Genomic DNA, 13,045 nt, shown 5'->3' on the forward strand with positions numbered 1-13,045 from the left:
TTTAGTAGAGACGGGGTTTCACCGTGTTGACCAGGATGGTCTCGATCTCTTGACCTCGTGATCCACCCGCCTCGGCCTCCCAAAGTGCTGGGATTACAGGCTTGAGCCACCGCGCCCGGCGTAGCTCATTCTTTTAACCTTAAAATTGTTTTATAATATGAAAGTATCTGGCTGGGAACGGTGGCTCACACCTGTAATCCCAGCACTTTGGGAGGCCAGGGCAGGCAGATCATGAGGTCAGCAGTTCAAGATCAGCCTGGCCAATATGGCGAAATCCCGCCTCTACTAAAAATACAAAGATTAGCTGGGTGTGGTGGCGGGTGCCTGTAATCCCAGCTACTTGGTAGGCTGAGACAGGAGAATCGCTTGAACCCGAGACGGAGGTTGCAGTGAGCCAAAATTGTGCCGTTGCACTCCAACCTGGGTAACAAGAGCAGGCATAATTTATTTCACTTTATCATAATTTATTGCTAAGAGCAGTAACTTCTTAATTAAGGTAGATTTATACTAGTTATAAGGTATTTTGGGAAATTATGCTTTCTTTATCTGTATATCCATTTCTTAGTTCCACCTTAAATATTGATGGACATTTTTTTTTTCCAGTTTTTGCTGTTACAAACCATGCTATGAAAACATTCCCGTGTGTGTGTGTGTGTGTGTGTGTGTGTGTGTGTGTGTGTGTGTCAAGGTTATACCTGTAATGTAAACTCCTTATATTAGAATTACTAAGTCAGTTAGCAGTATAGTTATAGTATATTACCAGATTGCCCTCCAAGAAGATAGTATGAGTTTACAGTCCTACCAGCAACAGGAATGCATGCTTATTTCCCCTGTAGTATGTCATATTATTGGGCTTGAAGGTGTGGTACCTGTTTGGTGGATGAAGAACTATATTTCATTGTTTGATTTACATTTATTTGAGGGTAGATATTTTATATAGACATTTTACAGTCTAAATAGCCATACTTTAGTTGCTCACTTCATTGTTTTTGTTCCAGAAAGATATAATCCTTCTAAAACTTCAAATGGGCACCAGTCTAAATCGTAAGTTTATTGCTTAATAAGTTTCATGTTTATCATTTTTATAAAAGTTACCTGTAATATCTGGGGGAGTTTTTTTGTTTGTTTGTTTGTTTGTTTTGAGACGGAGCCTCGCTCTTTCGCCAGCTGGAGTGCAGTGGCGCAATCTTGGCTCACTGCAACCTCCGCCTCCCGGGTTCAAGCAATTCTCCTGCCTCAGCCACCCAAGTAGCTGGGACTACAGGCGCACGTCACCAAGCCCAGCTAATTTTTGTATTTTTAGTAGAGCCAGGGTTTTACCGTGTTGGCCAGGATGGTCTTGATTGCTTGACGTTGTGATCCACTTGATGTCGCGATCCACCTGCCTTGGCCTCCCAAAGTGCTGGGATTACAGGCATGAGCCACCGCGCCTGGCTATATCTGGGTATTTTTAACAATATTTAGAAATATTGAGGCTGGGCAAGGTGGCTCACAACTGTAATCCCAGCATTTGGCAGGCCAAGGCTGGTGGATCCTGTGAGGTCAGGAGTTCGAGACCAGCCTGGCCAATGTGGTGAAACCCCTTCTCTACTAAAAATAAAAAATTAGCCAGGCTTGGTGGTGGTGCCTGTAATCCCAGCTACTTGGAAGGCTGAGGCAGGAGAATCACTTGAACTTGGAAGCCTGAGGTTGTAGGGAGCTGAGATTGCACCACTTCATTCCAGCCTGGACCACAGAGTGATACTCAGTCTCAAAATTAAAAAATAAAATAAATATTGATCTTTTAAGGCATGAGCATGCAAACTTTTATGTAAAGGGTCAGATAGTGAAATATTTAGGCTTTCAGAGCCACATAGTCTGTGTTTTAACTGCTCAGCTCTGCCACTGTAATATGAAAGCAGCTGTAGACCATATTCCAGCCACACTCTTTATAACAATGTGGCAGGTTGGATTTGGCTTGTGGCCACATTTTGCCTGCCTCTGCTCTGAGATAATTTTTTTTTTCTCATCTGAGAGTTGCAGGTGTATGTTTTTGTGTGTATATTCCTAATTTGTATTTAGTAAAGAAGTCATAAAATAGAAAAAGACATGATTTTTCTTTAAGCCAAGCCCTTCATTTAACCACTAGATTAAGTAACAAATGTAGTTTGTACTGTCTTTAAGTTTTCTTATTTTTATTTTGTTGGTAGATCCAGGAATATATTTTTAAAAATGTAACAGGGTAATGTATTGGATGAAAACAAATTCCAGCTTAAAAAATGAATTCCTGAGACTGCAAGTTAACTCAGTGATTAAAGTTCTAAAGAAACAGTGACTATAGTGCCAGCTTTCTATGCCACAGTCACAAACTACTGTGATGCCCCGAGCCTGGTAGCACTTCAGCTGAATTTAAGAACTAAGAATGAAAATACATGAACACAAGAAGCACCCCCCCCACACTGAAAAATTCAAATTATATTCCTGTTATCATATTTATTTGTATGTAAAGAACTGCTCTGTACTTACATATTTGTACCTATCACTTTGGTTGCTAAGGGAACAAAAGTGTGTGCAGGGCCTTGAGCAGTCTGGTAAAAGCTTTGACATATTCACATGTGTAAACAAGTTCATTGAGCTGCCATTATTAAATCATAAGGGCTGAGAGAATTCAGAGTAAGTACATTTCCTTAGAGGAAAATCAGTCATAGAGATAGACGTACTCAGCCCTTGCCTGAAAGATAACTCTTTTTTCCCTGTTCCATTTAATTGGGCCTGTTTTAAAAATCATCTGGTTACTTTATTTCAAGGTGATCTTTTATATGTTATATTTTGAACTTAGGGTCAGGTACAGAAATGTAGGTTAAACTTTGATGGGGAAAGTACAAGTAGTTATTAGAGTGAAAGATTTCCTTCCTGCTGATTGGAGATAGTCATGAAATTTTAAGAAAGGTAATGGAATTACTGGTAATGAGAAATTAGACCTTTTTCTAGCTGTAGTTCTCCCTAAGCTTTGTATTAATTTTTCCTCCTCTGTAAAAAGATAAGGAATGTTTTGTGGGCTGTGTAGACAATTTTAAGTTTAATTGTTTTGATTTTACATCTTTAATTTTACTTTCAAAAACAAATTCCAGAAACTGTTAGCTTTTAGTATTTGTGTATGTGTTTTAATTGATTTGAATTTTGCTCAAGGGAGACTCTGGAACTTGGGCGGTTTTATTTTTGTTTTTGTTTTTGAGACAGTCTTGCTCTGTCGCCCAGGCTGGAGCTCAGTGATGGGATATCAGCTCACTGCAACCTCCAGCTCCCAGGTTCAAGCAATTTTCCTCCTACCTCAATCTCCTGAGCAGCTGGAATTATAGGCACTCACCACCACCCCCAGCTAATTTTTGTATTTTTAATAGAGACGAGGTTTTACCATGTTGACCAGGCTAGTCTCACTCCTGACCTCAGGTGATTTGCTCACCTCGGCCTCCCTAAGTGCTGGGATTATAGGTGTGAATCACTGCACCCAGCCAGAACTTAGAAGTTTTAAAAACATGTACATAGTCATTGCTGCTATATAGCCAAGGCTTTTACCTGAAATTTTTATTTATAGAGGGCAATTTCTTTCATAGCAATGCATTTATGAAGTAAAACTTTGGCTTAGGAAACTGTTCTGGTTTTCACAGTTACCCAGTTGTTAACAGTTATACTAACCTCTCTTTGTGGAACATAGGGTACAAAGAAAGAATTGCTTGATGCTTTCATTTTGTCTTCCTTCTTTTTAGGACTTATATCTCTCTAGTGGATTGTTGGGTATGGCTGTGTTAATTTTTAATAATGAATATGTGTGTGCACAATTAAAGGAAAAATTAGAGATTACAGAACTGAATATAAGAGTTTATAGAAAGTTGCTTTTGTTTAATTAGAAAAGTGGAATATTTTATTCACGGGAAGATTAGAGCTTATGAGATAGTTAAATTCCTCGATTCTCAATTTTGAGACTGAATCAAACTAGATAGAATAAGACTTACTGGTGTTTTGTTTTTTGGTTGAATCTTTGGCTACCACAGTGATTGTTTCTAGAATTTAGTACTTTGGCATACCACGTAAACTGTTCCAAAAATAATAATCCTTTCTGCCTTTTCTCTTAGTATGTTAAAAGATGACTTAAAACTGAGCAGCAGTGAAGACAGTGATGGGGAACAGGTATGTCTACTATTGTATTATTTTGCCAGTCTCATGTAGTATATTTTCATTGTATCTTATAAAAATGATAATTGAATAATGCATTTATTACTTAAAATAAGTTTCTTCTAATAAGCTTTCTGACACTGGAATGTTGTAGTTTTCCTCTTTGTATTTAAATCTCCATTTTTTTCTTATATTTTTTTTAAAAATTGGGTTTTCCTGACATTTATTATGGATCAGAACATACTCATGAAGCAGTAGATCATTGACAATAATAACTATTAACAAAGCTTTTGATCTTATACTGGCAGTTCAGTTACTCTTTAGGTAAAAACAGTATAAGTGTTAATTAGGCATTGTTGCATAGAGAATCCAGTTTTTTTTGTTAAGAGTTCAGATATTATTCACACGAAGCAAATAGAATACTTTCTATTCATTCACAGATTCCTTCTTATGCTTTAATTTTAGGATTGTGATAAGACAATGCCGAGGAGCACACCAGGAAGGTGAGCATCCTTTGCTTTTATCTTTTATTGGTAAGAGTTGGATCAGCCTGATAACATTTGTAGGGGTATAATAAGTGGCCTTAAAAGTAAATATCAGTTTTGATAGTAGTTGTACAACTCTGTAAATTAACTAAAAATAATTGAGTTATACACTTAAAGTAGGTGGTTTGTATATTATACCTCAAACTGTTTTTAAAAGGGGAGAATTAATAGCTAAGCAGCACATCAGAAACTTTTAAAAGGAATTATTCATTTCATTTACAGTGAAGTTCTGGATTCATAAAATTTTAAGAGTCTAACAAAGAGTAAACATTTTAAAGAGAGTTGTGGTTGGGTGTGGTGGCTGACGCCTGTAATCCCATCACTTTGAGAGGCCAAGGCGGACATATCACCTCAAGTCAGAAGTTTGAGACCCGCCTGACCAATATGGTGAAACTCTGCCTCTACTAAAAATACAAAAACTAGCTGGGCATGGTGGCAGGTGCCTGTAGTCCCAGCTACTCAGGAGGCTAAGAGAAGAATTGCTTGAACCCGGGAGGTGGAGGTTGGAGTGAGCTGAGGATCATGCCACTGCACTCCAGCCTGGGTGACAGAGTAAGACTCTGTCTCAAAAAGCAAAACAAAACAAGAAAGTTGGTTGTCAGATTTGGATGTTTTCCTGTTGTCAATGTAAAATAAACTTTGGACATTTGTATGTTTCATCTCTTTTAGTAACTCTGAACCTTCACACCATAATAGTGAAGGAGCAGATAACTCCAGGGATGATTCTAGTAGCCACAGTGGATCTGAAAGCAGCTCTGGATCTGACTCAGAGAGTGAAAGTAGTTCCAGTGACAGTGAGGCAAATGAGCCATCCCAGAGTGCATCTCCCGAGGTGAGACAGAGAGAGGGGCTACCTTCCATAGGCCCTCTCAGGATTCTTGGTGATGTCCATTTAAGACCTGATTTAAATATAAAAGGTAAAGGAAAGAAGATTCCATATTCTGACAAAAAGAAATTGTACTGTGTACTTTGGAGGAAACATACGGTTCCTTGTTGTTTGAGGAAATTTGGTCTAGATTAGGAACTGCTTGGCATCATATTACAGGTCACTAAAATATTGTGTATCTTTAGTTTGGTCTTTATTTTTATGATTCAACATGGTAATTGATGTTCTGTAGTTACAAAGAACATCCTGTTGTTGATAAAAAGCATCTTATATAATACAACTTTAGTATAGCTTGTTAAATTGCAGTTGAAAATCTCTTTGTACCTACATCATTTCTTTACTTTTTATAATTAAATATTCTGTATGGTCATTTGTAATTATGCTTTTGAAATTGGATTCTTGAATGGGAATATTTTAATTTAAAGGTCATATATAACATTAAGCTTATCTTCTCATTCAGATGATAAGAGCTAATAGTCAATATTCAGCCCTTTGCTTTGGTTCATAGAGAATCATGGCAAGTAAATGCTTTTGTTGCTTGAGGCAATTGTAGTTTTTGTCTTCTTTGAGGTTATAAAGGAGGGAGAAAGCTTCAGTATTGACAAAAGCATACATATTTCTCTGTTTTTCAGCCTGAACCCCCGCCAACAAACAAGTGGCAACTTGATAATTGGCTGAATAAGGTGAACCCACATAAAGTGTCACCTGCTTCTTCAGTGGACAGTAACATCCCATCATCTCAAGGTTACAAAAAGGAAGGCCGAGAGCAGGGCACTGGGAATAGCTACACTGATACAAGTGGACCTAAAGAAATGAGTTCCGCTACTCCTGGACGAGACTCCAAAACCATCCAAAAGGGATCAGAAAGTGGGCGTGGGAGGCAGAAATCTCCTGCTCAGAGTGACAGCACAACACAGAGAAGAACTGTAGGCAAAAAACAACCCAAAAAGGCTGAGAAGGCAGCTGCTGAAGAGCCTCGTGGAGGCCTGAAGATAGAAAGTGAAACCCCTGTAGACTTGGCTAGCAGTATGCCCTCCAGCAGACACAAAGCAGCCACCAAAGGCTCAAGGAAACCCAATATAAAGAAGGAGTCTAAGTCTTCCCCTCGACCTGCAGCAGAGAAAAAGAAATATAAGTCAACAAGTAAATCTTCCCAGAAATCAAGGGAAATCATAGAAACAGATACCTCATCCTCAGACTCGGATGAAAGCGAGAGCCTTCCTCCTTCCTCACAGACTCCTAAGTACCCCGAGAGTAATAGGACTCCTGTTAAACCCTCCTCAATGGAGGAAGAAGATAGCTTTTTTCGGCAACGAATGTTCTCTCCTATGGAAGAGAAGGAACTTCTTTCACCCCTCAGTGAGCCTGATGACAGGTATCCACTTATTGTGAAGATTGACCTGAATCTTTTGACTAGAATACCAGGAAAGCCTTACAAAGAAACAGAGCCACCCAAGGGGGAAAAGAAAAATGTGGCAGAAAAACACACGAGAGAGGCCCAGAAACAACCCTCAGAAAAAGTTTCCAACAAAGGCAAGAGGAAGCATAAGGTGTGTGAAGGGTTTTTGTTGTTTGTTTTGAAACATCAGAATCTGAAATGCCACCTCAAAATCTGAAATGCTGTGGAAATCTCAGTAAGCCACAAAGTAACAAGGTGGGTCATAAGCTGTGAAGGAAAATAGTGGGCAAGTCCAAGGCCCAATTGAGGCTACATATGGAGCAGTCTTTTGAGGACTTCTTTGTTTCTGCCTGTGTCCTTCAGTAAAGCAGGATAGTTGCTAATGAAATAAGAAATGAGCCAGTGCTTTTTAGCATGTGCTGGCCAGTGTAATGGTCAGAGAGCAGCATCTTGCAAACAGGCCTTTGCAATATTCTCAACATTTTGGTTGTAGGTGTTTTTAGTTTGGATATGTACCCTCCAGGTTGTTATAATCCCTACCATTCTTTTCTGTCTTACACCCAAACCAAGTCACACTTTTAACGTAAGTAATTCTGATTTCAGCTACAAAAAAAAAATTGATTTACGAATTTTGACATATCCTTAAGAATTCCACTAATCTGCTGTGCACCTCTGTGCCCCAGCTTCTTTTCCTTAACAAAGGTCAGAACTAAAAATACTGCTGGCACATAGCCAACTCTCATCCCTAAATATCTCTAAGATAATTTTAGATGTAGAGGCAAATTTGTACATTTAAGTTTTCTTAGAGGAAATGTGAAAACTCACACCTGTCTATGATCAGAGGATAAGTCATATAATGAAGAGATCTGAATCACTTACACATATAGAGATGCTTTGGGAAAAACAGCCTGATCTTTTCAGCTCTAGTGAGGAGTTTTTAGGAGAACATAAAGTTTTAAGTAGTCTGTATCAAAGAATAATATAATTTCCCCTGATACCTGTATATGATTGTGAAAGACTAAAAGTTAAGCTTGAGTAGGTGAACAGATAGGTACCCGAATGGCCTTACCAAATAAACTTAGAACACAAGAACCAATCTAGTTGACCTGAGAATCCTAGATACTACAGGGAGAGTAGAGCACTTTCTTAAAATGAAGTGAGATATTTTCTACTCTCCTTTTCATAAAACCACAGTGCCCTGTGCAGATGATATATATTAAGAGAAATTAGAATAATACCTCACTACTTTTTGAATCTTTAAAAATTGAAATTGTCCACATTATTTGAATTTCTAGAAAACCAAAGCTTACTACTGTCCATACTGTGACTAATGAGTTTTATTATGTTGTGGTAGAATATTTACATTCTCGTGCCCTGATATTTGAAGCAAAAGGAAAACTTGGATTCATTTAGAAAAATAACATTGGCAGTGAGTGGGCCCACCACTTGTGTTTTCCATCAGAAAGTTTTTTCAGTCATTAGGCTGGGCTATAGTCAAAAGTATGGACCATAACAAATGTTGGCAAAGTTGTCAAAAAGTTGGAACTTTGAGACAGTGCTGGTGAGAATGGAAATGATGACACTGCTTTGGAACATAGTTTGGTTGTTACTGAAAAAGTTAAACATAGAATTGCCTTTTGACCTGCAGTTGTACTCCTAGGTATACATCCAAGAGAAATGAAAACATATGCCCACACAAAAACTTATACTTGAATATTCATAGTGGCATTATTCATATTAGCCAAAAAGTGGAGACAAGCCAGATGGCCATCACTTGATGAATGACTAAACGAAATGAATAAATTCTATGCAGTGTAATACTGTTTAGCCATAAATGAGAATGCAGTACTGATCCATGCTGCAACGTGGATGAACTTTAAAAATGTTACACTAAATGAAAGGAGAGCCAGTCACAAAAGGTCACATATATTGAATGATACCATTTTCCTGAAGTGTCTAGAATAGGCAAATCCATAAAGATGAAATGTGGATTGCCAGTATCTTGGGGAGGAGGAGATGGGCAGAGACTGCTAATGGGTATAGAGTATCTTTTCAGGATAAGAAAAATATTTTAAAATTCATTGTGGTGATGGTTGTTCAACTCTGTGAATATACCAAATGTTATGGAATTGTGCACTTCTAAAGAGTGAATTTTACGTTATATAAATTATATCTTAATTATAGTTTCACAGATGCCACCCCCAAATCATTACACCGAAAAGATGCCATCTTAGACACTGGAGGAAATCTGTTTTAGTCTATCTAAAATAGGAGACCTCAGCCTTAAAACTTAATCTCTTTCAATATTATTTAGATGAATTATTGTGCTTCTCTTTTATTTTCTTTCTGATGTCTTATCAGGGATAAACTCTTTATGGGTAGCTAGTGCTGGAAGCTGAAGTTAGTTGAATAAAAATCAGACCTAGTAGCCACAGTTTCTATTTTTCATCTAGAATGAAGACGATAGCCGAGCCAGTGAGAGCAAGAAACCCAAAACGGAGGACAAGAATTCAGCAGGCCATAAGCCATCCAGCAACAGAGAGTACGTCCCCAAAACATGTTGCATGCTAGTGTTGTTAATATATGTGTATCACTTGATGCTGGGTACTTTCTAACATGCTCTGAGTGTTCCTTTTAGTAAATGGGTGTCATATAAATGCACACACATAACATATGGCAAATAGTGGGAGCTTTTGCTTTTAGCTAATAGGGATGGGCAACATTTAAAATTTAATTAGTTCTTCCTTTATTTTTTATTGGGGGTAGGGGTGAGTATGGGGGGAGAATTAAAATAAAGCTATGCCACTTTCTGGTTAGATGGCAAACTTACTTATAATTTCCAAGAGACTAGTTGCCAACTTATGAGTAGTAATCTCTTCATTCACCATTCATCAATTTGTTCATTCATTCAACCAATATTTATTGAGTCCTTACTGAGTGGTAGGTCATATTTTTGGCACTGCATATACAACCACGGGAATAAAAACAGACAAGATACCTACCCTCATGGAATTTACAGTTTTATTTTGTTTTACAGAAATCATGTGTCCTAGTAATGAAATGGGGAAAAACAGATTTGTCTTGAAAGCAAAGAGAACTGGAAAAACCCGTCACCTCTGTGTCACTGTGTGGAGAAATGAGGGCATTTGTTTTATTTGGCAGGTCATCTAAGCAGAGTGCTGCAAAAGAAAAGGATTTGTTGCCTTCTCCCGCTGGGCCTGTTCCTTCAAAAGATCCAAAAACAGAGCATGGCTCTAGGAAGAGGACTATTAGTCAGTCTTCTTCCTTAAAGTCAAGCAGTAACAGCAACAAGGAGACAAGTGGCAGCAGCAAAAACAGTTCTTCTGCATCCAAGCAGAAGAAGACTGAAGGGAAGACTTCCAGTAGCTCCAAGGAGGTTAAGGTAAAGTGTTAGGGGCTGGGGCTTTTGAAAATCACTCAGCTTGCCATATGACTTCTCCAAGGTGACACTGCTTTGAAATTATTGTAACATCTCAATAAATATATAGGCCTATGCCTTTTATCCTCTCTATATAATAATACTGATTGATGAATACAGTGATGTGAGACTGTGAAAGCAGTAAGTCAGCTGGTCACATGCACATTGAAATAAAAACCCCTGGGTGCAGTGGCTCATACCTGTAGTACCAGCTATTTGGGAGGCTAAGATGGAAGGATCACTTGAGGAATTTGAATCCAGCCTGGGCAACATGATGAGACCCTGTCTCTAAGAACTTTAAAATTGGAAAAATAAAGGTAGAAACCAGTAATTGGAAAAGTTGGTTATGGAAGTTTTTAAAATAAGAACTAAATGGTTTTAGTTGCTAAGATCGAGTTCTTGTATTTTGTTTGAAGTAGGCTTTGAGCTTCTCAGAATTAGACTTTACAAACAAGTTATATTATGGAAGGTGACAAAGCAATCATTTGCCTTTGATTCATTAAATAGAAAAAGAAATCTTTAGCTAAGTTAGCACTGTAATTATTTCTAATTATTATTCCTAGGATAGTCACAATGTAGGGGAATATTCTTCATGTTTATGGATGGAGATTTGGATCAAAGAAGCTTTTTCAAGGCTGTACTTTAATTGACTCACCCTCAATTTGTTTACCAGGTTCTTTGCATTGCTTTCTAAACTGTTTACAAATTTACTCAAATCAGAAAATACCTATTATTTAGTAAGCAAAGGTTTGAGAGTTGAAAAATAAGACTGCTTAAAGCTATTAGTTATATTGATTAAATGTGGTAAAATAAACATTTTTAAATTAAGATTATTTTAATTAACAAATTCTCAAATCAAAATACCCCATTTTCTCTAGCTGAACAACCTTCTGTAGTAGTTCAGTGTTAGCACAAGGTGCTTAAGACCTTGACTCTTATATTGGCCCTGCTTCATTGCTCCAGTTCTCCATCTCCCTGCTGATGGTTTTTCTCCACTTTCCATCCTTTAACTGTAGAATCTGAGACCTCATGTCTTGAAACCTGCTATTGCTTTGTTAAAAAAAAAAATGTATTAAGTGAGCTCTCCTGCTCATTTGGCTTCTGCTGTCTCACAGGTAAAAATCACTGTGTACGCTTCTAACACACATTAGAAGGGAGTTTTGGTCGGGCGCGGTGGCTCAAGCCTGTAATCCCAGCACTTTGGGAGGCCAAGGCGGGCGGATCACAAGGTCAAGAGATCGAGACAATCCTGACCAACATGGTGAAACCCCGTCTCTACTAAAAATACAAAAATTAGCTGGGCATGGTGGTGCGTGCCTGTAGTCCCAGCTACTTAGGAGGCTGAGGCAGGAGAATCGCTTGAACCCGGGAGGCGGAGGTTGCAGTGAGCCGAGATCGCACCACTGACTCCAGCCTGGCGACAGAGCAAGACTCCGTCTCAGGAAAAAAAAAAAAAGAAGGGAGTTTCTTTAAGAAGTTTGTCAGCTTCTTGAAAGCACGGATTTGTGTCTTACTTATTTTGTGTTTTATCTAGTACTTAACTTGCTGGGTAATGAGGAAATATTTGTTGGATCAAATGTAGTCATTTGGGACTCTGTTGTTTTCAACAAAATATAGAATAGGTCCTTACCACTTTGATTTCAATTGTTCTTGGGACTTAAAGTAATTGAAGTTAATATTTGTCAGTCTTGACAATTTCCAAGTTAGGCAGTGACATTTGAGTTTATTAGAGAAAAATCTGTAATTTAGTTAGGTAATATGCTAATTTTTATTCTATCAATGAAAGAAAAATTAGATCTGGAAAACCAACATTACACATAATTTTTATGTAAGAAAACTATGTTTAAATATCTGGAAACTTTTATTTTCAGAAATCCTCTGAAAAGCAAATCTAAATGTAGGTCCTTAGGGGGTCTATTTATAAAACATAGAGGGAGCCAGGCATGGTGGCTCACGGCCTGTAATTCCAACAGTTTGGGAGGCTGGCCGGAGGATCACTTGAGCCCAGGAGGTTGAAGCCACAGTGAGCCATGATTGCACCACTACACTCCAGCCAGGGTAACAGAGTGAGATCCTGTCTCAAATAAATAAATAAAACAGAGGGAAAGCTATCCTAATAATGTTACAGTATAACATAATATTCAGAAGGCCATTTCAAAGTACAATTATGTATTTAAATTTTTTATATGTTTTATATAAAAAATTTTATATTATTGGGTAAAGTTATGTATTATTGGGTTTTCTAATTTTGAAATATCCATGCATTCCTGGAATAAACTCCACTTGTTAATGGTGTTTCATTATGGAAAAATGTATATTTGTTTTATTGAAGATAGGGCTGGATGGGAGGCAATTGAGAGAGTCGTAGTTCTCTGGAATAAATTCCACTTGTCTATGGTGTTTTATTGTAGAAAAATGTGTATTCATTTTATTAAAAATAGGGCAGGATGGGAGGCAGTTGAGAGAGAATCATATAGGGCTATATTGAAAGGAGGCAGAGCAGACACGTAGCCAGGTGCAGTGGTACATGCCTACTATCCTGGCTACTCAGGAGGCTGAGGTATGAGGATCACTTGAGCCTAGGAGTTTGAGACCAACCTGGGCAACATAGCAAGACCCCATCT

The 13,045-nt window shown here is 38.0% G+C and overlaps 1 protein-coding gene across 3 annotated transcripts in view; it reads left to right on the forward strand.

Annotated features, from left to right (window-relative positions):
- The window catches only part of AFF4 (AF4/FMR2 family member 4), an 88,787-nt gene that overhangs the window by 62,939 nt on the left and 12,803 nt on the right, over positions 1-13,045 (forward strand). For all 3 annotated transcript variants that reach the window (XM_017532423.2, XM_017532427.2, XM_017532426.2), the window contains 7 exons: positions 999-1,044; positions 4,113-4,167; positions 4,618-4,655; positions 5,367-5,529; positions 6,216-7,133; positions 9,436-9,524; positions 10,145-10,385. In XM_017532423.2, coding sequence (XP_017387912.1) covers positions 999-1,044; positions 4,113-4,167; positions 4,618-4,655; positions 5,367-5,529; positions 6,216-7,133; positions 9,436-9,524; positions 10,145-10,385 — 1,550 coding nt within the window. The remainder of the gene's footprint in view (positions 1-998; positions 1,045-4,112; positions 4,168-4,617; positions 4,656-5,366; positions 5,530-6,215; positions 7,134-9,435; positions 9,525-10,144; positions 10,386-13,045) is intronic.

This window comes from Cebus imitator, unplaced genomic scaffold (assembly GCF_001604975.1).
Source record: "Cebus imitator isolate Cc_AM_T3 unplaced genomic scaffold, Cebus_imitator-1.0 Scaffold76, whole genome shotgun sequence".
NCBI lineage: Eukaryota > Metazoa > Chordata > Mammalia > Primates > Cebidae > Cebus > Cebus imitator.